At 41.7% G+C, this 26437-nt stretch overlaps 1 protein-coding gene across 6 annotated transcripts in view; it reads left to right on the top strand.

The window, feature by feature from the left end:
• The window catches only part of APP (amyloid beta precursor protein), a 287239-nt gene extending 261206 nt beyond the window's left edge, over positions 1 to 26033 (top strand). For 3 of the 6 annotated variants that reach the window (XM_032174825.2, XM_032174826.2, XM_032174827.2), the window contains 4 exons: positions 1292 to 1345; positions 8959 to 9059; positions 14756 to 14902; positions 24811 to 26033. In XM_032174825.2, coding sequence (XP_032030716.1) covers positions 1292 to 1345; positions 8959 to 9059; positions 14756 to 14902; positions 24811 to 24912 — 404 coding nt within the window. In that variant the 3' untranslated portion in view covers positions 24913 to 26033. The remainder of the gene's footprint in view (positions 1 to 1291; positions 1346 to 8958; positions 9060 to 14755; positions 14903 to 24810) is intronic. The other 3 variants (XM_058427839.1, XM_058427840.1, XM_058427841.1) reach the window with 1 other exon arrangement.
• The last annotated feature ends 404 nt before the right edge of the window (positions 26034 to 26437 follow it).

Consider the following 26437-nt stretch of genomic DNA (forward strand, 5'->3'; position numbering starts at 1 on the left):
AGACGTTGTAAATGTTGGGCCCAGGCCTGGGATTAGATGCCTCACCCTCCTTTTGACTCCACCATGCTGCCAGTCTCTACATGAGAAAGGACCAAATTTTTATTTCATCCACATGTCCTAGTGCTCCCGGAAATATTTTCTTGTATTTTGGAGACTTGGCTTACTGCCACTTTTTTCCCCTCCCTCACTGTTTCTATTAACATGTGGCATCCAAAATCGATTTGGACTGAGAATCCCACCTTTGAATGCCTGGCCTGTGTGCATCAGTAAGCTGGATGGTTTTGCTGAAATCGTTAGAAGCCATTTCATCGAGCACACCGTGTCTCCTTCAGCACCTGTGCTCACTTTGTCTTACCTTTTTCCCTTTACACTTGGCCACCTTACCAAAGGGTCTTCCCCCTGTACCTCCACTCCATGGCTTCATTTACCCTATGACCATTTATTAATCCTAAAAACTTTGCTTTTGTCCCCATTCCTTGTTTCTTCAAACACCAGTGTAAAACAAGGAAGTATTTTCTGAGCATCAGAAGTGCTTTGGCAAGGTCACATGATGGTGAGGAATATCATGCTGTCTACACTGCTTTCTTTGGGTCAGACCCAGAACACACACAAAGGGAAAATTGTGAACAATGGCAAATATAAAATGAAATATCCTCATTTCACACGTTTCAGCTGTATGTCATCTGTCAAATGGAAACCAGCCTTTTTGAAAAAGTGAGAAAAAGACTGTGGTTTCCCTCTTCTGCCCTCATACTAAGGACAAATTTGATTCACTCACTAAATGGCAGATTATGTGGTGAAACTTTGCTCTCCTGATAAATTCATATTTGCACTTCCTCTGGAAATTTAACAGAGTCCTTTTGTAGTTAATTAACTGTAAAGTAAGATAAGATCAGGCAGTTGTAAAAGGAAGTATCTTTAAGGTTTTCTGCTAGGCTGGGAATATTTTATTTCTAATCAAAAGCCAAGAAACTATCTCTAAACTAGCTCAGAGGGAAATCCACCCTCCCCACCCCTCTTCTTTGATGTTGCTGCATATACTGGTGAGGGCTTTTATTAGAAAACTAAGGAGCAGGACTGGCACATCAATAGCGATAAGCCATTTAAAGTGGTGCCCCTCCTGGTCCTTGATGCTCGGGATTAACTCACTGTGGTTCTTTTCTGGCTGCTTCTTTTTTGTAACTTGTTTATTGCATATGCTTTTTTCCCTGCTCGACTATGTTCGGGAGCCACGACTTACCATCTTGATTTGTCTTGTTTGCTTTCTGTGTCCCTTGCTTCCTGCGCCCAGTTGAGCCTGTTGATGCCCGCCCTGCTGCCGACCGAGGACTGACCACTCGACCAGGTATCAGAACCGCTTGACTTCTGCCTCTCCGCATCTTGCGCCTAAGCTCGAGCAGATGTTGTCTCTTTTCTGCATTTTAAGCCTCTCTCAATTGTACTTACTGCAGAGTAGAATCTGAAGTGACCTTAGAAACCAAACTTTTAAAAATTCCCCTTGACTTTTCCTTACTCTTCATTTCCCACGTTCCGAGTGAAGTGATTTTTTTGTTTCTGAGCTTTCCTTTTGAAACCTAAAAGAGAGCCCTTCCAAATTTGGGTTGTTTTTTTTTTTTTTTCTTTAAAACAAACAAAACAAAACAAAACAAAAACAGAGACGATTATATATGACCTGTCCTTAAAAACAGAAGCCTAGACAGATGTAGACTGTCAGGTGATGACTTGGATACCAGTGTGAACATCTCTCCTTTCTTGTTTGGCGTCCAGATGGGTTATTTTCTAACTGAACTGGGCTCAAACTTCAGTCAGTTACTGAAGTAGACATGATTTCCTGAAAATACCAGAATTGGTTTCTCTCCAGAGCCCGAAATACATCTTCTCTTTTGTGGGTTGTATGTACTTATTCTCAATGAGTGGCTAAAGTAACACAACAGATGTGGATGCATAATTTTGCACATAAGCCCTTTTTTTATACATTACTTAAAAATCCCATTAACACTGAAATAGACACTTCTTTTTTTACAGTTTCACAAACATTAAGAAGAAACACATTTTTATTTTGTGAATAATGTCATAGCACAGAGGAAGCATATATGTGCCTGGTGTCTACTCTTAAGAACAACCTCACCCAACTGATAGTAGCCAACGACTTCAGTGAATCAAAAGGAGGAAGAAGGTTATTGAATTGGCAAATCTGTATATTCCAGGGAGATTTTAATCCCAAATAACACATACTTTTCCATATTTATTTTCTTCTTTATCCTCATAATGTCCCCAGGCGATAGTCAAAGAACAGGGAATTAACTTTCTTTGAAGATATTAATACACAGAGGTCAACCTTTGCTGCCTGGTTCAGATACAGTCGGCAGCAGAGCCAGGAGACCCACCCGGTCCCTCACACTTCACCACAGGCTTGAGCCATGACTGCCTCCAAGCACGGTCACTGATGAAGACTCAGAGTCTGCCTGTGGCATCTTCATGCCTTTATGCTGTGATTAACAGTGGCAGCAGAGACAGTAGCGTGACACGTCTTGACAGCTGGTCTCGTTGATTTTATGAATTTCTGTCTATAGGCTTTTAAGGGGAACTTAAATTATAGTGAGTCAGAGACAGTTTCAGTTCTTCTAATGTCCTCCTTATTGTCAGTGTCATGTAAGGGAATCTCAAGGAGCCAGGAGTTGACATTCCGGTTCTGCTCAGCCAACTTGTAAGGCCTCGGGCTGAGGGTCAGTTCAGTTCTAATTGCAACCACAGCCAGCTCAGGTTGGTCATTTGCCTTGGGACTTTTTTCATGGTGCTTCTCTTTAAAAGACACGCTTTTCATCTACAAGCATAAAATGTAACTTAGCGCTCATTCGACTCATTCAATTTTACCAAATTTCTACATTGGGCCAGCGGAGCCTATATGTTACTATTGAAACATCCAGGAACAGGTGACACTACTAGTCAATGTTTTTTTCTTTTTTTAAAAAATTATTTTTTGTTTTTTGGTTTTTTGAGGTGGAGTCTCGCTGTGTCCCCCAGGCTGGAGTGGAGTGGTGCGATCTCAACTCACTGCAACCTCTGCCTCGGGGGTTCAAGCAATTCTTGTGCCCCAGCCTCTCAAGTAGCTGCGACTACAGACGCGCACCACCATGCCCATCTAATTTTTTTGTATTTTCAGTAGAGACGGGATTTCACCATGTTGGCCAGGCTGGTCTCGAACTACTGACCTCAGGTGATCCACCCACCTCGGCATCCCAAAGTGCTGGGATTACAGGCAAGAGCCACCATGCCCGGCCTATTTTTAAAAAAAAATTTTTTAATCTAAATCTAACATAAAAAGGACACCTCCAAACATTATCGAACAAAAACAATGTGTTTTAAAGGAAGAGCTAGAGAATAGTTAATGGTATTACACAGGTGGGAGAAAACCATCCAAAACCTTTCTCATAACAATAAGAATATTATGTTACTTGGGGATTTCACAAAGATCAATGCACTAAATTCTTTCTAGGGTTGAAAGAAATTAAATGGTAGAGTCCCTGCTCTCAGGAGCTTGAGGTATAATAGAAGGAATTTTGCGTATTTGGAAACACGAGATGGAATTTGGAAGACAAAGAAATACAAAGCAACATTAAGTGCCAACAAGAATGTTCTGTGATGTGAGCAGATGGAGTACTAACCCAGGGGTATGTTAAGTAGAGAACTTACTGGAGATGGGCTTCCAGAGAGGTTGTGAAAGATTTGAGGCACCTGGATTGGCAAAGAAGAAGGGAACAATTCTATTCAGAAGAGAGGGTGGCCTAAGCCAAGCTTCCTTTCATACACAGTGTAGGCTTGGGTTGCCCAATAAGATGGCTAAAGTTGAGAAAGAATGTTCAGATATGAAGTGAGGAAGATTCTAGTTAAGGTTTGTCTATGAATAGCAGTGTTTGCTGCACATGTATTAAGGCATGCGTGTGCTCTCTGTATTTGTGCTTGTAGTAAGTTTATCAAACATTTGGGCTAATTTCCCCTTGTGTTTTGTAGCATAGTTTTGGTTCTTCTTCACATTTTAGAGACCACACACTTGAGTCTAATGTGCCGAATTATATCTTTAGCCTTTCCAAACTTAGCCTTCCCAAGATTGTCATGCCATTCAAGTAATGGCATTGTTTTTGAATAATCACTATTGTCCTCAGAAACAAGTTAAGAAAAGGTTTTTGTTTTCCCCCCACCCAGTGCTTTATAATCATGACTGAGGAAAATGGCTTTTCCTTAACTCTCATATCTAAAAAAACAGAATATGGTAACTTCCAGGATGCAGTGTCAAGTAGGGACCACCGTCATAACAGTGGTGATTTGGGGGCATAGTGGCCATTATAGCTTCTCCTCCTGGCTTATTTCTAAAGAAAAAATAGACTCTGAAGGACTAATTATACAGTTTGACCAGAATAAAAAAGAAAAACACATTAGCGAATGCTTCACATAGGGTAGAAAGCTGCCCTTTCTGTTACAATTCATCATCACCCTTCTGCAGTCCAAATGAAGGGAAACCAGGTCATTGACCCCGAGCCATGCAAGAGGTATCATGAAGGACGTACCTCCTTTAGCCCCCACATGAGCAACAGGCTCTGTCTACTCATCATGACTTACAGGAAGAGAGAGCTGGAGTCACCAGGGCTTAGGGTGAAATCAGCACAACTCAAGAAAGACCTCTAAGTAAGCCTGTAAACCAAAGTCCCTGCCATTTATTTAAAACTACTCATCACATTTTATTACACGCATTATCACATTATGAATATTTCTCTATGTGCCAGCTTATTGATTTTTTCTTTCAGTAAGATTTGCTTAATGTAAAAAGTCTTCACTAAATGACTATTCATGCTAAACAAAAATGAACTATTATAGCAAGAGCTCTTTCTGCTAAGAGCTTCTCAAACTATTGAGCTGTAAACATTAATTTATCTGTCATGCTGACTTGATAACATGAATTGAATTTTTTTTTGGACCACCAAAAGTATTCACAGTATCATTTCAAAAATAGTGTGGGCTTGTAAAATTTTTAGTGGAGAGCTCTTGGTTTTGTTTTTTTTTTTGAAACAGGGTCTGTCTCTGTTTCCAGGCTGGAGTACAGTGGCATGATCTCGGCTCACTGCAACCTCCACTTCCTGGGCTCAAGCCCTCCTCCCACCTCAGCTTCCCATGCATCTGGGATTACAGGGATGTGCCAACACACCTGGCTCATTTTTGTATTTTTAGTAGAGACAGAGTTTTGCCATGTTGACCAGGCTGGTCTCGAACTCCTGAGTTCAAACTGTTTGCCCGCCTCAGCCCCCCAAAGGGCTGGGATTACAGGCATGAGTCACTGCACCTGGCTGAGAGCTCATTCTCTTTTTTTTTTTTTTTGAGATGGAGTCTCGCTCTGTCGCCCAGGCTAGAGTGCAGTGGCACGATCTCGGCTCACTGCAAGCTCCGCCTCCTGGGTTCATGCCATTCTCCTGCCTCAGCCTCTAGTAGCTGGGACTACAGGTGCCCGCCACCATGCCCGGCTAATTTTTTGTATTTTTAGTAGAGACTGGGTTTCACCATGGTCTCGATCTCCTGACCTCATGATCTTCCCGCCTCGGCCTCCCAAAGTGCTGGGATTACAGCTGTGAGCCACTGTGCCCGGCCAGAGCTCATTCTTTACTTTTATTTTTCAGTATAAATATTTGGCCCCGAAATCTAAAAGGGAAGACTGTACAAACTGTTCAAGAAAGTTTTCTTAAAAACTCAGAAATATAGTTCTAACCTATTGCGTTGCTAGATCTTTTTTTTTTTTTTTTTTTTTTTTTTTTTTGGAGACAGTCTCATTCTGTCACCCAGGCTGGAGTGCAGTGGCACAATCTCAGCTCACTGCAACCTCCGCCTGCCAGGTTCAAGCGATTCTTATGCCTCAGCCTTCTGGAGTAGCTGGGATTACAGGCACTCGCCACCACACCCGGCTAATTTTTTTGTATTTTTAGTAGAGACAGGGTTTCACCATGTTGGCCAGGCTGGTCTCAAACTCCTGACCTCAAGTGATCCACCCAGCTTGGCCTCCCAAAGTGCTGGGATTACAGGCATGAGCCACCGTGCTTGGCACGTTGCCAGATCTTAATAACAGAAAAGGAGTGAGCTGTAAAGAAATCACTGTGGTTATATAAGGATCTCAGATTTAAAAGGGCTATAGAAAGATTAAAATATACAGCCAGTGAGAATTAAAAGAGTTTTAGCATCACTACCCTATAAAAATAAGTGTCAGAAAGGTTAGTTTCAGCAGAATGAGTTGAAACTTAACCAAAAAATACTTAAGAATATTAAAGTAAGAAAATAAGAATAGAGAGTTCTGTGGGTCTCGTAGCAAGAAGTTGGGGGTTGAGGGTTAGGTCATTGAGAGGACCAGAGTTAAAGAGATGAGAAAGGGAAACTGTCCCACTTTCATTGTGCCTTTTATGTCTATATTAAAGAGAATGAACTTCTGATGAAAGAAAATTAAAGCCCGAGATAGATCAACATGAGAAAAGAAAGCCCTAGCCCATTAGTTACCTATTGCTGTATGGCAAATAACCCGAGAATTTAGCAGCTTAAAACAACAAGCGGCCGGGTGCGGTGGCTCACGCTTGTAATCCCAGCACTTTGGGAAGCCAAGGCGGGCGGATCACGAGGTCAGGACATCGAGACCACAGTGAAACCCCGTCTCTACTAAAAAATACAAAAAAAATTAGCCGGGCCTGGTGGCGGGCGCCTGTAGTCCCAGCTACTCGGAGAGGCTGAGGCAGGAGAATGGCGTGAACCCAGGAGGCCGAGCATGCAGTGAGCCGAGATTGCGCCACTGCACTCCAGCCTGGGCGACAGAGCAAGACTCCGTCTCAAAAAAAAAAAAAAAAAAAACAAGCATTAGTTTCTTACCGTTTTTATAGGTCAGGATTTGGGATGTGGTTTAGCTGGATGGTTCTGGCAGAGTGTCTGTCATGTGGTTGCAGTTAAGATACTGCCTGAGCTGAAGTCATCCAAAGGTTTGCTTGGAGCTGGTGGGTCTGTTTCCAAGATGGCTCACTCACGTGACTGTTACTAAGAGACCTCAGTACCTTACCATGTGAACTCTGTAAGGCTGCTTGAGCATCCCTACAACATGGCATTTCGCACCCCTGCACCAAGAGGTCCAGGAAAGAGATTAAGAAGGAAGTTTTAGTGCCTTTTTTGGCCCAGTCTCAGAAGTCATACACCGTCACTTCTATCATACTCTGTTTCCTAGAGCGAATCACTACATCCCAACCACACTCCAGGGAAGGGAATTAAGTTCTACCTCTTGAAGGAAGGAGTATCAGCAAATTTGTGGATATATTTTAAACCATGACATCTTGCTACCCAAGTCCAAGTTCTTATGACCCAGACCAATTGCAGGCTAAGAGAACTTGAAGGTGAAGTAGCACCATTGCCTGTGGTCTTTGTAGAAAGCTGGGAAGGTGGGGATAGGAAAATGAAGTTCTGAATAGCAAAAAGGAGAGAAGATAGCTTCACAATCTGTAAGCCAGGTATGGAGTGACATTGATTGTGGGTCTCTTTTTCAAATAGGTTATCAAGTGGAAGCTTTTTGAACAACTGGATGAGGAAATGGTGCTATGTCACAACCAGCATGGATTTCCTAGGTTTTGTCAGATTATCCTTACCTTCTCCTTGTATAGGCTGTGCGCTTAGACTGGCACATGGTATGCTGTGGACATTGTGCTTTTCAGTGTCAGCAAGATGTGGGACAAGTTTCCCAGAATCTCGTAGACAAGATTGAAAGAGTGATTAGGCCAAGAGCAAGAAGTGAATTCCCCTGGGAGCCAAAGGAATTGGGAATGTGTAGCCCAAGTAAGACAAGAACCAGCAGGAACATGCCTCTCCTTAGGGATGTGATACCTGTTCAAGGTTTTAATGTGGAAGGGAGGATTCGGCTTGCTGTGTGTTGAATCAGGCTCAAAGCATGGAAGTTACAGGGAAACTGATTCTGGCATCATGTAAAAAAGGCCATTTTGGGCAGGCAAGTCTATCAAAAAATGGAGGAAAATTGATACATTCCTCTGTGTTCAAACAGGAACTGACAATATGCCCCTGGGTGGGAACACCGTAGAGGAGATGACTTCAAAAGCCCTTTTCATCCTAAAATTCTGATGTTTGATAATTAAATGTTATAGCATGGACACTGACATTTATATTTTTCACTTATGTTTTTGGTTTTTAAATGACTTTGGGTTTTAAGCTTCAAATTATTTGAACAATGAAATCCATCAGAACAATTAGTGTTACGAATCATATAGCAATTTATAGAGAAGGAAGAGTTCGTAGGTTATAAATTCTGTTAGTCGCCAAGAAGCATTTTAAAAATTATGTACTATAGCTCTTTATTCAGCAGACAAACCAATTACAATCTGTGTAACTAGAACTCTTGACTAAAATTATATAATTTTTATAACGCTTCACTGCATAGATACATGAACATAATTTATTTGTAATTGGAACAAAGCCCCAAAGTAGCAGTTTTGTTCTACCAGGTAATTAATGCTCATTTTTAAAGCCTTTTATTATTATTTCTGAAGTAATGAGTGCACATGGAAAAAGACACGTAATAGGCTAAACAATAAGCCCCTAAGCCAAGCCAACATATTCCAGGAACAAATCCTTGCCAACCTCTCAACCAGCATTTAACTTCTGCTTTTCCCCCATTTTCAAAAATTATAGCATGTGTTTAAAGGCAGCAGAAGCCTTACTTTCAGGTTTCCCTTACCCTTTCATTTCTTTTTGTTTAAAATAGGTAGTAATTAAAGTTTTAAATATAGGGTATCATTTTTCTTGAAGAAAGTCATTAATCAATTTTCTTCTAACTTCAGGCCTAGAAAGAAGTTTTGGGTAGGCTTTGTCTTACAGTGTTATTATTTATGAGTAAAACTAATTGATTGTCCTGCATACTTTAATTATGATATAACACAGGTTCTGGGTTGACAAATATCAAGACAGAGGAGATCTCTGAAGTGAAGATGGATGCAGAATTCCGACATGACTCAGGATATGAAGTTCATCATCAAAAATTGGTACGTAAAATAATTTACCTCTTTCCACTACTCTGTTTGTCTTGTCAAATGACCTATTAACTCTGGTTCATCCTGTGCTAGAAATCAAATTAAGGAAAAGATAAAAACAAAAATACAATGCTTGCCTATAGGATTACCATGAAAACATGAAGAAAATAAACAGGCTAGGCTGAGCGCAGTGGCTCACGCCTGTAATCTCAGCACTTTGGGAGGCCAAGGCGGGTGGATCACGACGAGGTCAGGAATTTGAGACCAGCCTAGCCAATATGGTGAAACCCCGTCTCTACTAAAAATACAAAAACAATTATCTGGGTGTGGTGGCACATACCTGTACTCCCAGCTGCTCGGGAGGCTGACGCAGGAGAATTGCTTGAACCTGGGAGGTGGAGGTTGCAGTGAGCCGAGATCACTCCTGGGCGACAGAGCGAGACTCCATCTCAAAAAAAGAAAAAGAAAAGAAAGAGGCTCTGTGTATAGTTCTTTCAGACTACAAAGCAGCTAAGTTCGTGCAGGACTCGGGACTTAAAGTGGAATTAATTTCAATACAGCAGCCACTTTAACTTCCACTGTGTTTTCTGGGAAAATAGGTTTACAATAGGTTTATCTGAAGGATCGGAGTCAAACAAACACATGCATACTCTGCTTGGTTTTACAGAACACTTATGTGGCTTAAATTCACATCTGGAACTGTCTTCCTTTGCTCATTCATTTCTCCCCCAGCTCTTTCTTTTCATTCCCTCCCCTACCTCCCATGATTGAACTTCTCTTGCAAGAGTAAGATGACGGAGTGAGCAGGACCCCATGATGTTCCCGATAGTGTTATTCATCAAAAGGTTTGTGCAAAGAAGACAGCAGCTTCCTTTTCAGATGAAATCACTTTTCCCCCCTAATGTTACAATTGGAGTAAATCAAAAAGCCACATCTCCTTTGTGGTCAGCTCTAGTAGTTACATAAAATCCTTTACTAAAAGCTTAGAAATTCAGATAAATCAAATAGTGGATTATGTTAGGGTTCCATCTTATCAGTAGGTGCAGTAAGAGGGTTACATTAATAAAGAAGACAATTTTATCACATTCAGTGGTGGACAGAAAAATGGTAATATTTCCATAGCAATAATACTTGAAGTTCTCTCAGGCACTTCTTTTGGTGTGTGTGTGTGTGTGTGTGTTTTTCAAGCAGAAAATGTCTTTTCAATATTCATAAAGTTGATAAATCCTAGTATTAAACTCGAAAAGAAACACCTTCAAATTATTATTTATGCCTCACTTGACTCTAAATAATTGTAGCAAATAAAAAACTGACTTGGGATTTGGATTTGCATTCTTAACCCCCATGGTTCTTTTCTTGTACAAAGACATTTAGCTTTTTGAAGCATGGTTTTCATTGGCAAGATAATCTAGTATCAATTGTTAGAAAATCAGGGTTTCTTTTGATGAGGCTGTTGCTGAAGAGGTTAATAAAAACTGGGAATCACTGAAGAGTTGAGAGTTGGTGGGGCAGAAAGCTGACGATTAATGTACAGATTTGCGTTCGCTGGGGCCTGTGTCATATAAGCCCATCTCCACAATTACACTAACGCCTGTAATGTGACAGTGACTAATGGCAGCGGCAGCAATTAGGAGAATCAGCTCCCTCTACTGAACTAGTTGATAAGATAATGTACTATAATTAGTGCAATGAATATTACAAAATTACAGTATTTTCTTAAAGGCACAGGAATATGTCCAGACTTGTATTTATTCCTGATTACCTCACACTAGTATATTAGCTAATTAATGATTTGCTTTTCATAAAAATGTTGAGCTAGCATATTTGTTTAGTAAAGGGAATAATTATGAACAATTTCTCATTTTGTTATAAACCACGAGTAAAACACTTTTAGAAGTTGCTTCATTTGCTGTATTTTATATTGCCTTTCCAGATTGCTAGTATGTTAGTTTTAGCTTAGAAAAATCAGTCATTTGACTACCTTGAGGCTAAATTGAAAGAATTTTTTAGGGAGGTACAGGCATACCTTGGAAATTTCAGAACACCACAATAAAACAAATTTTGCAACAAAATGTCACACAAATTTTTTGGCTTCCCAGTACATATAAAAGTTATGTTGGCCAGGCACGGTGGCTCATGCCTGTAATCGCAGCACTTTGGGAGGCCGAGGCAGGTGGATCACCAGGTCAGGAGGTCGAGAGCACCCTGGCCAACATGGTGAAATGCCATCTCTACTAAAAATACAAAAATTAGCCGCATGTGGTGGCGTGCGCCTGTAGTCCCAGCTACTCGGGAGGCTGAGGCAAGAGAATCTCTTGATCCCAGGAGGCAGAGGTTGCAGTGAGGCGAGATCATGCTCCAGCCTGGGCAACAAGAGCGAGACTCTGTCTCAAAAAAAAAAAAAAAAAAAAAAGTTTATATTTACACTGTACTATAGTCTGTTACATGTGCAATAGCATTATGTCTAAAAGAAAAAAAAAAAGCCATGTACATACTTTAATTACTTTTATTAGTAGAATATTTTATTACTAAAAATGCTAATGATCATCTGAGTCTTCAGCAAGTCCTAATCTTTTTGCTCATGGAGAATCTTGCCTTGATGTTCACTGCTGCAGGCTAATCCGGGTGTGGTGGTTGCTGAGGTTTGTGGTGGCTGTGGCAATTTCTTAAGACAATAATGAAGTTTGCTGCATCGATTGACTCTTCCTTTCACAAAAAGATTTCTCTGTAGCATGTGATGCTGTTTGATAGCATTCTGCTCACAGTAGAACAGCTTTCAAAATTGGAGTCAGTCTTTGCAAATCTAGCCCCTGCTTCATCAATCAACTGAGTTTATGTGATATCCTGAATCCTTTGTTGTCATTTCAACAGTGTTCATAGCATCTTCACCAGGGGTAGATTCCATTGCAAGAAACCACTTTCTTTGCTCATCCGTAAGAGGTAACTCCTCATGCATTCAAGTTTGATCATGAGATGGTAGCAGTTCAGTCATGTCTTTAGGCTCCACTTCACTTCTAATTCTAGCTCTGTTATTTCCACCACGTCTGCAGTGACATCCTTTACTGAAGTGTTGAACCCCTCAAAGTCACCCATGAGAGTTGGAATCATCTTCTTCCAAACTCCTGTTATTGTTGATGCTTTGATATCCTCCCATGAATCACAGATGTTTTTAATGGCCTCTGGAATGGTGAATCCTTTTTAGAAGGTTCGCAGTTTACTTTGCCCAGATCCATTAGAGGGATCACTGTCTATGGCAGTTAATAGCCCTACAAAATATATTTGAAATATATTTTGAAATAATAAGACTTGAAAGTTGATCCACGGGGTACAGAATGGATGTTGTGTTAGCAGGCATGAAAACAACAGTAATCTCCTTGTACCTGTCCTTCGGAGCTCTTGGGTGACTAGGTGCTTTGTCAATGACTCATTTTGAAATGAGTCTTTTTCTGAGCAATAGGTCTCAACAGTGGGTTTAAAATACTCAGTAAACCATGCTGTTAAGAGATGTGCTGTCATCCCAGTTTTGTTGTTCTATTTATAGAGCATGGGCAGAGTAGATTTAGAATAATTCTTAAGCACTCTAGGACTTTTACAATGGTAAATCAGTCTTGGCTTCAAAAACTTAAAGTCGCCAGCTGTGTTAGCCCCTACCAAGAGAGTCACCTTGTCCTTTGAAGCTTTGAAGTCAGGACTTCTCTCTAGTGATGAAAGTCCTAGATGGCATCTTCTTCCAAATAAGTCTGTTTCATCTCCACTGAAAATCTGTTATTTAGTGTAGCCACCTTCATCAGGAGTCTTACCTGGATCTTCTGGATAACTTACTGCTGCTTCTATATCAGCACTTGCTGCTTCACCTTGCACTTCCGTGTTACGGAGATGGCTTCTTCCCTTAAACCTCATGAAATCAACCTCTCCCAACTTTTTTTTCTTCTTCAGCTTCTTCACCTCTCTCATCCTTCATAGAATTGAAGAGAGTTGGGGGCCTTGTTCTTGATTAGGCGGCTTTGGTCTAAGAGAATGTTGTGGCTGGTTCGATCTTCCATCCAGACAACTAAAAGTTTTCTCCGTATCAGCAATAAGGCTGTTTTGCTTTCTTATCATTTGTGTGCTCACTGGAGTAGCACTTTTAATCTCTTTCAAGAGCTTTTCTTTGCATTCACAACTTGGCTAACTGGCACAAGAATCTTGGCTTTCAATATGCCTTGCTCACTAAGCTTAATTATTTCTAGCTTTTGCTTTAAAGTGAGAGACTTGTGACTCTTCCTTTCATTTGAACACTTAAGAGGCCACTGTAGGGTTATTTACTGGCCCAGTTTCAATATTGTTGTCTTTCAAGGGATAGGGAGCCTGGGAGTTGAGGGGCGGAGTGGCCAGTTTGGGGGGCAGTCAGAACACACGCAACGTTTATTTAGTTTGCTGTCTTTATGGGCATGTTTCATGACAGTCCAAAACAATTAAAATAGTAACATCAAAGGCCACTGATCACAGATCACCAGATATAATAATTTTTAATGTTTGAATATTTAAATAATTACCAAAATGTGACACAGACATGAAGTGAACCTGTGTTCACTGTTGGAAAAATGGCACCAATAGACTTGTTCAGTGCAGGGTTACCACAAACCTTTAATTTGTTTTTTGTTTTTTAAATACTATCTGTAAGCACTACTGTACAATAAAGCTAGGTATGCCTGTATATTAAGTTGCAGAGCAAACATGGTAATGTTTAGTTTTACTTCATCTGGCGTAAGATCAAATCCTTATATAACAAGATGATAAAAGTTATGGTGTGCTTCTGTAATTTCATTCAAGTAGATAAAGTTGGAAAATAATGACTTGCTTTTATAAACAGTATGAAGCAATGTAGTGCAATAAATGAAATTTTATTCCTTCTTTAGTGTTCTCAAAATTCTTTTTATGTTTAATCCAAGTAAAGAGCAAGAATAAAGCAACATTTCAGATTTTGGTTTCTGGAGACAATAGTAAGAAAACATGAGTTATGAGTGACTTAAAATTTTTGTTGCCTGTACTTCACTTTGAAATAACATTATGCTTTAAAAAGCATTACACTGCTAAAGATTAATTAGAATTCTGCTGAATTACTATAGCTAAAAGTAGGTAACAAGATATCTTTTTTTCTATTGTTTAACTCCTTTGTTTCAGAATGCCTATTCCTGTGCATTAAAAGTGTCCCTCCAAGGAAATTAGGACATCTACAGGGTTGAAAAACACCTAAGTCTCAGTCACTTAGAGTCAGACATCAGGGCTGAGTTTCAAACCTGCTATGACTAGGAAAATGCTGACCTCCTTTCATTAGTATGATCGTTCCTTTCCAGCTTTTGATAGATCCAAGCGCTATCTTCCCACCACTCACCAATGTTCCACCTGTCAAAGGGTTTCAGGTCCCTGCAGACTTCGGTTTTGACGTGTGAGGGGAAAGTAGACTTCCTCGAACTAGGGAAGCCACATGTTGTACATCCTTCTATAAACTATGATTGTCATTCTTAATAGGAGAATATGTGATTTTTTTTTTTTTAAGTAAGCATCAAATATGTGACCAACCAGTTGGGCAGAGAATATACTGAAACTTTTCATATAACCTCATCCAAATGTCCCCTGCATTTAAGGAATGAAATTCTTCTAATTGCATTTATAAATTGTAAATTATATTGCATTTAGAAATTAAAATTCTTTTTCTTGTTTTCAAGGTGTTCTTTGCAGAAGATGTGGGTTCAAACAAAGGTGCAATTATTGGACTCATGGTGGGCGGTGTTGTCATAGCGACAGTGATCGTCATCACCTTGGTGATGCTGAAGAAGAAACAGTACACATCCATTCATCATGGTGTGGTGGAGGTAGGTAAACTTGACTGCATGTTTGCAAGTGGGAATTAAGACTATGAGAGAATTAGGCTTAGCTTTTTGCTAAGATCTAAGTATCTCTTTTAAAAAACGAATCAGTGTGCTTCCATGATGCTTGGGTTACAGCTATTCTTTCTTGTTTTGGTTTTCATTCATTGCAACTTACCGTGAATATTCTGATCAAGGTATTGAGAGTGTGTGTTGTTATCTCAACTTATAATTTGTGTTGAAGTTATCAAAATAATACAAATGATAATGCATGACTTTAAAAAAGTATGATTACTCTTAGACTTTTTTTTTTCAAAGACAAGCACAAAAATCAGTACGAGAAGTTAAAAATAAAAACAGAAGTAGGAAGTTGCTTTTTCCAAAAAAACTAGACATATTTATTCCTAGATTTCTTTTGTCTTAAATAGTCTGGCCTCTGAATACAACCAGGTAATAGTAAATAATGTGACTTTTCAGTGCAGACTCTTTACCTTTAAAGTTTCTCAGGAAATCACACGATACCAAATGGCCCACCAAAACATACATGATTGTTATTTGACAGTTCTGCAACCTATTACCCTGCACTTCCACCTGAAATATCTTAGTTTCAAGGTGCTATACTAAAACAAGAAAGAGAGAAAGAAAATTTACAAATAAGTTATTTTTATGCATTTCAAATGCCATTTGGATGGGGGGAAAAGTGTTAAAATCTCACAGTATATGCAACGTTTTAGGAAACTGTCTTGCAGAGAGTATAGTATAAACATAACTTTTATATGCACAGGGAAACTGAAAAATTTGTGTGACATTTAACTGCGATATTTTAAGAGTTATGGAATATTTAGAGCTGAAAGATTTATTGATGATGACCAATCAAATTGATCTTCTCATCTTGTAGATGAGGGAACTGAGGCCGCGACGAAAGGGTTCAAATTACGCAGGGTCAAGCTCAGAGTCCAGATTTCCCTTCATATTCCCCATTGCTTTTTTTTTTTTTTTTTTTTTTTAAGACAGAGTCTCGCTCTGTTGCCCAGGCTGGATCTTGGCTCACTGGAACCTCTGCCTCCTGGGTTCAAGCAATTCTCTTGTCTCAGCTTCCTGAGTACCTGGGACTATGGGCACACGCCACCATGCCCGGCTAATTTTTATGTTTTTAGTAGAGACGGGGTTTCACCATATTGGTCAGGCTGGTCTCGAACTCCTGACCTCAGGTGACCCACCCGCCTTGGCCTCGCAAAGTGCTGGGATTACAGGCGTGAGCCACCGCGTCCGGCCCCCATTGCTTTTTCCATCAGAGAAAAGTCCAGGTGTTTCTAGGGAGCTGAAGATTTCACTATCCCCAAGGAAATGTGCTCTAAACCATTCTTGATTAGAAGAGAGGACAGGCAGAGTTTAAATAAATGAAATTTGTGGTGAAGCCAGAAATTTCATTTTGCTCAGCACTTAAAACCTCTGCAGACTACAACAGAAGCTGCTGATGGAAATTGGGGTTGAGCCTCACTTCCCCGTTCATACTGACGTGGATGAACAGTGTGAGGAAGGAAACCAAGAGAACAGCAGGCAGCAGGGTGGAAAGGAACGGACTGACTCATAGATGAGAGTGTGAGCACATAAAAGCAATGACCCCATTGTCCTGTTTGGCCATTGCACCTTTTGTGATGGTATCTAAGCTTATGTCCCTCGAAACAGTATAAGATAGGTTTTCATTAGTATCAGCTTCTTTCATTTCTGCTCAAATTAATTTTTTAAAAAATTTTAGTTGCATGTTTGAGCAAATAAAGATGTCTTCATACTTGAGTAATTCAAGAGCCCTTTTTTGCTGTTTTTTTTTTTTCATTATCTTGTTGTTGTTTTCTTTTTTGTTGTTGTTTCTTTGTTTTTTGAGATGGAGTCTTGTTCTTTTGCCCAGGCTGGAGTGCAGTGGCATGATCTCGGCTCACTGCAACCTCCACCTCCCAGGTTCAAGCGATTCTCCTACCTCAGCCTCCTGAGTAACTGGGATTACAGGGGCATACCACCACGCCTGGCTAATTTTTGTATTTTTAGTAGAGACAGGGTTTTGCCGTGTTGGCCAGGCTGGTTTTGAATTCCTGGCCTCAAGTGATCTGCCCTCCTCAGCCTCCCAAGGTGGTGGTGGGATTACAGGCATGAGCCACCGTGCCTGGCCTTCAAGAGCACTTTTTAGTTTATTTAATATAACTCTCTTTGCTGCCGGTCATCCGTTGAAGTTGCCTGTCTTTGATGCCAGAGGCCAAAGACTTGGCTTCCTCGGGCTTCCATAACCAAGTAACACAGATGGGTGGATTAAGCAACAGACATTTACCTTCTCGCATTTCTGGAGTGTCAGATCAAGGTATCAGCCAGGTTGGTTCCTCCCCAGGCCTCTCTCCTTGGTTTGCAGATGGCTGCCTTCTCCCTGTTCTTCACATGGCCTTCACTCTGTTTTCTGCTGTGTCCTAACCTCTTTCTATAAGGACACCAGTCATATTGGATTAGGATCAACCCTGATGATCTTGTTTAACTTTAATAACCTCTTTGACCCTATCTCCAAATACAGTCACAGGTGGAGGTACTGGCAGGTTAGGACTTCAACATAAGAATTTTAAGGGGACACATTTTAGTCTGTAACAGACTGCAGTGATGCTGAGCATAAAAGCAAGCCCTCCACCAGAAGCTCCTTCCCCTGGCTGTGCGTGAGACTTCTCAGGTCCTACCTCAGACCTAAGGAAACAGAATTCCCAAATAGGAGGCTGAGAATCTGAGTGTTGAAAATTTCCCCAAATGAATGAGACGTGCAGTCAGATTTGAGAATCGCTGACACATCATTTTAACACTCCTTCTTTTTAGTTCTCTGTGCAAGCCTTAGGGAGTGGAAAATGGTATCTCTTGCCTCCCAGATAGCCAGTTGCCTTTTAAGTGCTCTTCCAGCTGCCTGAATTAAAATGCTTTTTTTTAGTCAGTTACCAAGCAGTGTCTCATTGGACTTAAAATGTCAGAGGAGAAGTTGACATTTTGACCCAGATTCTGAAATTAATTTTTAAGCCAGGAGGTATCCTTGCAGGAGCAAAATCAGGAAGGATGGCTGTTCAGCTCTTCTCTAGATATTCATTTTGCTGTCTACTTGAGAGCAACTGGAAACCTTTCTAGATGAAGGGCCCCACCTCGTTTGTGTTTTGTTTATTTCCTCTCATCTCCTTCTTCCTCTCAAGACCTTTGTGGCTGTCCTTCCCGAAAATAGCCCTCCGTCCAGCCCCATAGTGTGTCTGTACAGCAGTGTTGAAGTAGACCACATTCCCCTTTTCTGTCCTCAAAAAAGGTGTAGTCTAGCTGGGATGGTAGAACTTGAACACAGGGAGTTGCACCCCAGCCTAGGCATGTTCCTAGGTGAGAGCGCACTGTGGGCTTTCAGAGCACCATTTTTCTCAGCATTCCAGCGTCTGCACCGAATGGAAGTGATGCTTCTGCAACATCCTATTCCTACCGTAACAGGCCCTCTCACACTCAAGTACATGGAAATACCTTTATTTCCGGCCCTGGCTAACCTTCATTAATCAGTAACCCTACTTCAGTAAGAACACAAGTGAGTACACGAATATTTCCAGTAGGACTCGCCTCAGTCACTCAGGGCCTGAAGAAGTCATGATGAAAGCATTGGTTTCCAGGAAATTTCTCGTTTTTAGAGTGAAAAATGCCTGCAGAAGATTACAGAGATAGCAACCCTAGGAAAAAAACACCTGAGAACAAATGTATAAATGAAACAAGCCTAGAACAGTCACATACGACTTCACACTGGAGATAACGTTCTGAGAAATGTGGCATGGGGCGGTTTCATCACTGTGCAAACATCATAAAGTACATGTACATAAATCTAGATGGTATAGCCTGCTACGCACCTGGGCTACACACCTACAAGCTATTGCTCCTAAGCCACACACCCGTGCAGCATATTGCTGTACTGAATACTATAGACAGTTGTAACACACTGGCAGGTATTTTTGTATCTAAACATAGAAAAGGTACAGTAAAAAATACGATATTATAATCTTATGGGACTACCATCATAGGTTTGGTCTGTCGTGGACTAAAATGTCATTATGTGGCCCATGACTGTATTTTTATTGGTACAGTTGTTAGCATTTGGAAATAAGCACTTGTTTGTTTGTTTTTTTATAAGCAGTAAATATTGACTTACTGATTTACTTAACCATAAGGCCAGAGAGTCATTCTGTGAGCCACTGGCCACGCTTCCCCAAGGAGGTAACTGTGCCTTATTGGTGCTTCAAGCAGTGAAGCAATAGCCCTTTATTATTACCACTCCGCAGACGTGCCCTCCGTGTCAGAACACCCCTCTGGTGGCTGGACCTCTCAGCACTAGCTGAATTACCCACCCTTGCTCCTGTTTTAGGACATTCCTGCAAAGCCCACTGATCCCAGGATCTGTTTAGTAGCAAGCGGTACTTTTCTACATTCACATACATAGACACTGGGTATTTAAAAGTACGTATTGTAGCTCTTTCTGCTACTCTCCCCAGACATGTCACCTTTAATAAGGAGAAGTTGGGGGCACAGCTTCTCTTTATTATAGGATGTGAAGAAGTTTTCCTCTCACAGATCTGATCACTTGAACAACAGAAGTCTCCCCGCCCCCACCTCCTGGTTATCTCCTTAATGACCTAAATAAAAAGAGAGTTCTTTATTTGACTTTTATGGAGGTCTGGCATATGACTTTTTCTAAGTAATGTGCTATCATACTGGTGACTTTATAAAAAGATGTCCTTAGAGGTCCTTTCTTCCCGGCCAGAAGCCGACCCACCAGGATACAGACGCACTGACGCTGGCATTGTAGAGTAGTTGGAGAGAGTGGTCAGGTTGAATGGAAAGCCACAATAAGGAAAAGTGAGGGTGGGTGCAGAACCTAGGAGTGGCTTACAGTGAGCAGCGGGAAGAGAAACTGGAAGATCAAAGGAAAGCATCAAAAATGATTACAGGCCAGGCGTGGTGGCTCACACCTGTAATCCCAGCACTCGGGGAGGCCAAGGCAGGCGGATCACTTGAGGCTTAGGAGTTCGAGACCAGCCTGGCCAACATGGTGAGACCCTGTCTTAGCCAGGCGTGGTGGCACGCGCCTGTAGTCGCAGCTACTCAGGAGGCTGAGGCAGGAGAATCACTTGAACCCAGGAGATGGAGGCTGCAGTGAGCCAAGATCACACCACTGCACTCCAGCCTGGGTGACAGAGCAAGACTGTCTTTAAAAAAAAAAAAAGATTATGAAGAGATAGCAAAGGAGTTCCTGAACCTGTCTGAAGGATTGCTTGATGTTGGCCATAAACATAGTCAACTGCTTTCTAGTTATATATAACTGTAGAGAGATGGCATCAAAATTAGGAAAACGAGCATCTACACAACAAGGTAGCAGGCAGTTACTGGGAGGTTACTAGGAGGATAAGTCACTAGCTTGACAACTTCCTGGCTATTTTCTTTGCTTTTATTTTTTTTTTCCGCATACTTGTGGCTCCTTTGATGTGTCACACTGTATTGCTGTATTGTACGCTTTAGTTCCCTTAACCCTCCTTTACTTGTCTGGTCCATCTCAATGACAGGATTCTGTCGTTTGGCCTGACTCAGTCCCTTGTATAAAAGGACATCTATTAATCCACATCCTGCTGGTTACTGTACATAATAAAATGTAAACGTGGTGTTTCCTGCCTTTCCTCCAAGCTCACACACCTCCTTGTAAATACTCTAGGGACAACAGGAGGAGACCTAGAAACTAAGGACACCCAAATAGAATCTTATCCCTGCAGGCAGATAGCTGAGCTCTAAATTACTCTGGATACAGTGAAGGACTAAATGGTTCCAATGAATCAAGTTCAGGGAGAAAAGGGTAAGGGGGTAAGGGGGTAAGGGGGTATGGAGGTAAGCCATAGAGTGTCAAACGTTCTCCTCAAAGCTATTTTAGAACAAGGCGGGTCAGGCTGTTTGGGCTCAGCTCTTTTCAGCGTGTGTCATAGGCAGCAGCCAGTTGAAGCCGTGCCACCATTGCAGTGCAGGGGCACGGAAGGTGCAGCGTACCGAGTCACATGAAGACTTCAGATCAGTTCCTGCTGCTGTGTAATCCAGGCAGTCTGGGAAGAGAATGAATATTAAGTGGTTGTATGTATGTGTGTCTTCATCCCAGCAAGTGACAGATGTTCCTGCCGGGTTGGAAAATGGAAATTCTGTCCCTGACTTGTCTTATCATTCCTTCCAGAACAAGCACCATGGGCTCAAACCTTCACTGGCTCTGCTTTAAAGGAAATAATATTGTGTCCATGCAGAGGCCCTGTCTGCACAGGGTGGTGGTAGGGCTGGCCTTCACATGGTGGCCCATGCCACTGCTGTAGCTTAGCCATGAGGAAGAGATAGGTGAGCCTGCTGGAGAGGAAGGCTACCCTTACCTGGTCCTCTTCCTTTAGCGGTAGCTTTATCCATAGACATGAGTACTCAGTTTTTCACATCTAGCGTTCAAGGGGCTGGAGATTAAAGATCCAGTCCATACTCCTTGGATCCCCTTTGGTCAAGATAATCCGTTCTTCTGTAGCTCCTGAGCCCTCTGAGGTCTGAGGGCCAAGCTGCCCCATGGCAGGAATGGCGAAATGTAACTGTCCTCTCAGTGGCAAAAGGTAATAGGATTAGCAAGTAGCAAAACAGAAGCCAAAAAAAGACAGGAGAGCTAGAGGCCTGGATTGTGCACCAGCCTTGGAGCCTCGCGTCTCTAGCAGGGCATTCTTAAGTGTTCGGCTTTGGAGTTTGAAGAGGAGATAAACCTATCAAATTGCCAGGTGTTCCCCTGCCCTTGATGCATGCAAATGATTGTTGACAGCCAGTATGATGGTAGATGTGCCTCCTGGAAGAGATAAAAGTATAATATTCCAACAATCAAGCAGCATTGTGGCTTTTTTTCTACAATCAGAAACATAGGAGCTTTGTGCTTGATCTCCTAAGCAAGATAATTTTTTTTAACCTGGGCATTCTTTGAGATCTCAGTTACGAGGTGATGGGGAGCAAAAATGATGCCCAAGTTCGAATGGCGTACTGCTGCAGATAGGCTGTCTCCTGCACACAGATTTACAGAGTGAATGAAATCTCTCATTATTGGTGCTAAGCTTTAAACATGGTTTTTAACTTACAAGTTGGAGGCTAATTACAGTTACCAGTTAAAGCCAGGTGATCTCATTTGTTGACAACAGTGCACAGCAAAGGAAAGAGGAGAGGATGAGGAAAACATCTGTGATTTGCTCCCAGAAGGACAGTGAAGCTGAGCATCCATTTGAGCAGAGTCCTCTGAGTACCGGCCTTGGTTAGAGCTTGTTGGTGGGAGTGTGCTAAGGGGAGATGCTTAGGTCTGTCATTGGAGTAAGCTGAGGGTTTGGCTGCAGAGGAACTCAGGCAGCTCTGAGCCACAGGGTGGTAGATGGGAGGGATTCACAGTGGCACACAGTCTCTTCCATAAGTGGAAACGTAAGAATCAGGGCACGTGGCCGTGGTGGCTCATGCCTGTAATCCTAGTACTACTTTAGGAGGCCGAGGTAGGCAGATCACTTGAGGTCAGTTTGAGACCAGCATGGCCAACATGGTGAAACCCCATCTCTACTAAAAATACAAAAATTAGCCAGGCATAGTGGCGGGTGCCTGTAATCCCAGCTACTCGGGAGGCTGAGGCAGGAGAATCACTTGAACCTGGGAGGCAGAGGTTGCAGTGAACCGAGATTGCCTGGGCGACAAGAGCGAGACTCCAACTCAAAAAAAATGGGCACATAATGGATGGAACATTCTGTCCCAAGGGATGAGGGAGCTGTATATCTACCTATTGCAGCGGCCTTGGGATTAGCCACTGGTAGTCATTCCACCTCATTCCCAGACTGAGAAGAGTCAATCACTTCATGAAGTGGGGCTATACGAAGGGACCACGGGGACCTGATTATACTGACAGATTTATTTTTATTTTTTTTATTTTTTGAGACAGAATCTCCTTCTGTTGCCCAGGCTGGAGTGCAGTGGCACGATCTTGGCCCACTGCAGCCTCAGCCTCCCGGGTTCAAGCAGTTCTTCTGCCTCAGCCTCCAGAGTAGCTGGGACTACAGGCACGTGCCACCGTGCCTGGCTAAAATTTTTTGTATTTTTGGTAGAGATGGGGTTTCACTATGTTGGCCAGGCTGGTCTCGAACTCCTGACCTTGTGATCCACCCGCCTTGGCCTCCCAAAAGTGCTGGGATTGTGAGCCACCGCACCTGGCCTTTTTTTTTCTGGGAGATAGAGTCCCACTCTGTCTCCCAGGCTGGAGTGCAGTCGCACAATCTCGGCTCACTGCAAACTCCACCCCCCAAGTTTAAGCCATTCTCCTGCCTCTGCCTCTGGAGCAGCTGGGATTACAGGCGTGCACCACCATGTCTGGCTTTTGTATTTTTAGTAGAGACAAGGTTTCACCATGTTGGCCAGGCTGGTCTCAAACTCCTGACCTCAAGTGACGCACCCACCTCAGGCTCCCAAAGTGCTGGGATTACAGGCGTGAGCCACTGCACCCGGCCATATTGACAGATCTTTTAGTCTGAATTATCATCAGCCAGTGTGGTCTAGTCTTGACATATCTAGCTCCATCTTGAGACCTCACGTCTTACTGCTGACACCACGTCCTCGCTGGTACTTTTTCTTCCTTGGCTTCAGGGGCATTGCTGTTTAGGCTCAGATCCATGCCAGATGGGTTGTGTAGGGGGAAAAGCTCCATAAGGGAGGAATGTCACTTGGCAACACTCAGCAAGGGGGAATGGGCCTGCAGTATTCTCCCAGAGATCAATGAGCAGCCCATTCTAGGAAATATCCCTTTGAGGGAATATCTTCTGTATGGTACATCCAAACTTTTCTCTGGAAAACATGCCTCTTCATTCTGATGACTTTCTATTTATTCTCTTCATCTTACCATGGTTTTACAAAAGAGGAATTTTAACAGACAAAAAAGTAAGCCTTTACTCATTCAGCAGAGTTAAGGACCTCCTCTCTTCTGCGAACAGGGAGAGGTCTAATAAATATAGTAAAACAAGAACAGCCACTGCCCACGTTGTAGGGGTAAGTACCCTGCCCAACCTGCAAACAGTAAATGCCACACACAGCTCTAACATGACAGGGGGAGAAAAACGTCTTCAGTTACTGACCTGACCTTAGAGGTAAAGCAACTTATTAACAGAGAGGGTCTGATTTTAAACTTTGAGCTGAACATACTTCTATAGTATCTTAATTCTCAGTTTTTAAAACATTACGTAATCTACAATGGCGTCATCCTTGCTCTTCCTTTTTTCTTTGGTATATATATGTTATTGTTTTAATTAAATTATTCTCAAACTCTCTTTAACATTTTAACAAACATAAAATTTGATAGAAACGGGCTAAATTCGGCAGTCCAGGAAATCGAGTATTTTTCTACACAGATTTGAGTGTCACCCAAGATACAGTATACTTTGCTGACTCTCCTTCCATGATACTCTTGTGGTTTTATCTATCTTACCAAAACACTTCCAAGTAAAACAGGCTTCCATTGACACTGTTTGTCCTTTATTGAGCCAACAGGGGAGGAAAAAATACCATTGCACTGGGTTTATCCACTTACTGTGGAGTTGGGGAACCAGAAACAACCACTGGACACTTTGCAAGCGCGTCAAGGTTTCCACCGCCACCTGGTGGCTAGATGGAGCACAGCATCCGTATAACTGGTGGGCAAAGGCGTTCTGCTCCAAGATGTCAACGTTGGGGAGAAAATCATGGGTGTTGTGCAATCTTGGCAAAAGAAGAGTACTGTACTCCTTATCTTTTTACTGCTTCTCCATGTTCACCCTTAAAGGATTTTTATTTTTTACTCAGCTCTCCTCTTCCTTGTTTTTCAGGTTGACGCCGCTGTCACCCCAGAGGAGCGCCACCTGTCCAAGATGCAGCAGAACGGCTATGAAAATCCAACCTACAAGTTCTTTGAGCAGATGCAGAACTAGACCCCCGCCACAGCAGCCTCTGAAGTTGGACAGCAAAACCATTGCTTCACTACCCATCGGTGTCCATTTATAGAATAACGTGGGAAGAAACAAACCCGTTTTATGATTTACTCATTATCACCTTTTGACAGCTGTGCTGTAACACAAGTAGATGCCTGAACTTGAATTAATCCACAAATCAGTAATGTATTCTATCTCTCTTTACATTTTGGTCTCTACACTACATTATTAATGGGTTTTGTGTACTGTAAAGAATTTAGCTGTATCAAACTAGTGCATGAATAGATTCTCTCCTGATTATTTATCACATAGCCCCTTAGCCAGTTGTATATTATTCTTGTGGTTTGTGACCCAACTAAGTCCTACTTTACATATGCTTTAAGAATCGATGGGGGATGCTTCATGTGAACGTGGGAGTTCAGCTGCTTCTCTTGCCTAAGTATTCCTTTCCTGATCACTATGCATTTTAAAGTTAAACGTTTTTAAGTATTTCAGATGCTTCAGAGAGATTTTTTTTTCCATGATTGCATTTTACTGTACAGATTGCTGCTTCTGCTATATTTGTGATATAGGAATTAAGAGGATACACGTTTGTTTCTTTGTGCCTGTTTTATGTGCACACATTAGGCATTGAGATTTCAAGCTTTTTTTTTTTTTTTGTCCACGTATCTTTGGGTCTTTGATAAAGAAAAGAATCCCTGTTCATTGTAAGCACTTTTACGGGGCGGGTGGGGAGGGGTGTTCTGCTGGTCTTAAATTACCAAGAATTCTCCAAAACAATTTTCTGCAGGATGATTGTACAGAATCATTGCTTATGACATGATCGCTTTCTACACTGTATTACATAAATAAATTAAATAAAATAACCCTGGGCAAGACTTTTCTTTGAAGGATGACCACAGACATTAAATAGTCGAAGAAATTTTGGGTGGGGAGAAGAGGCAGATTCAATTTTCTTTAACCAGTCTGAAGTTTTATTTATGATACAAAAGAAGATGAAAATGGAAGTGGCAATATAAGGGAATGAGGAACGCATGCCTGGACAAACCCTTCTTTAAGATGTGTCTTCAATTTGTATAAAATGGTGTTTTCATGTAAATAAATACATTCTTGGAGGAGCACCATTGTGCTGGTGTGAATGATTCCATATTAACAATCTTGACCATTTACTGACGTAGAGACCAGTGAGAAATCTTCGCATGTTGGGTACCCACTCCTGTTGTGTCTTAATTGCAAGTCTGAGTAGGAAGTTGGGGCCAACATGTGTCTCCCAGTGCCGGGAAAATATTTCATAGACCTAATTTACAGTCTTTACTTGATCTAAAACATTTTGCTGCCATATTTTGGCCTTCAAGTTTGTCCCAAATGAGAGACAAAGGGAAAAGTTCCAGGGAAATAAAAAGACAGCTGATTATCTGTAAAGCAGGGTTTCTCATCCTGAACGCTACTAACATTTTGTAGGGAATAATTCCTTGTTGAAGGAAGTTGTCCTGAGCAGTGTAGGGTATTTATTTATTTATTTTAT

The sequence above is a fragment of the Hylobates moloch genome, unplaced genomic scaffold (genome assembly GCF_009828535.3).
Source record: "Hylobates moloch isolate HMO894 unplaced genomic scaffold, HMol_V3 SCAFFOLD_14, whole genome shotgun sequence".
Taxonomy (NCBI): domain Eukaryota; kingdom Metazoa; phylum Chordata; class Mammalia; order Primates; family Hylobatidae; genus Hylobates; species Hylobates moloch.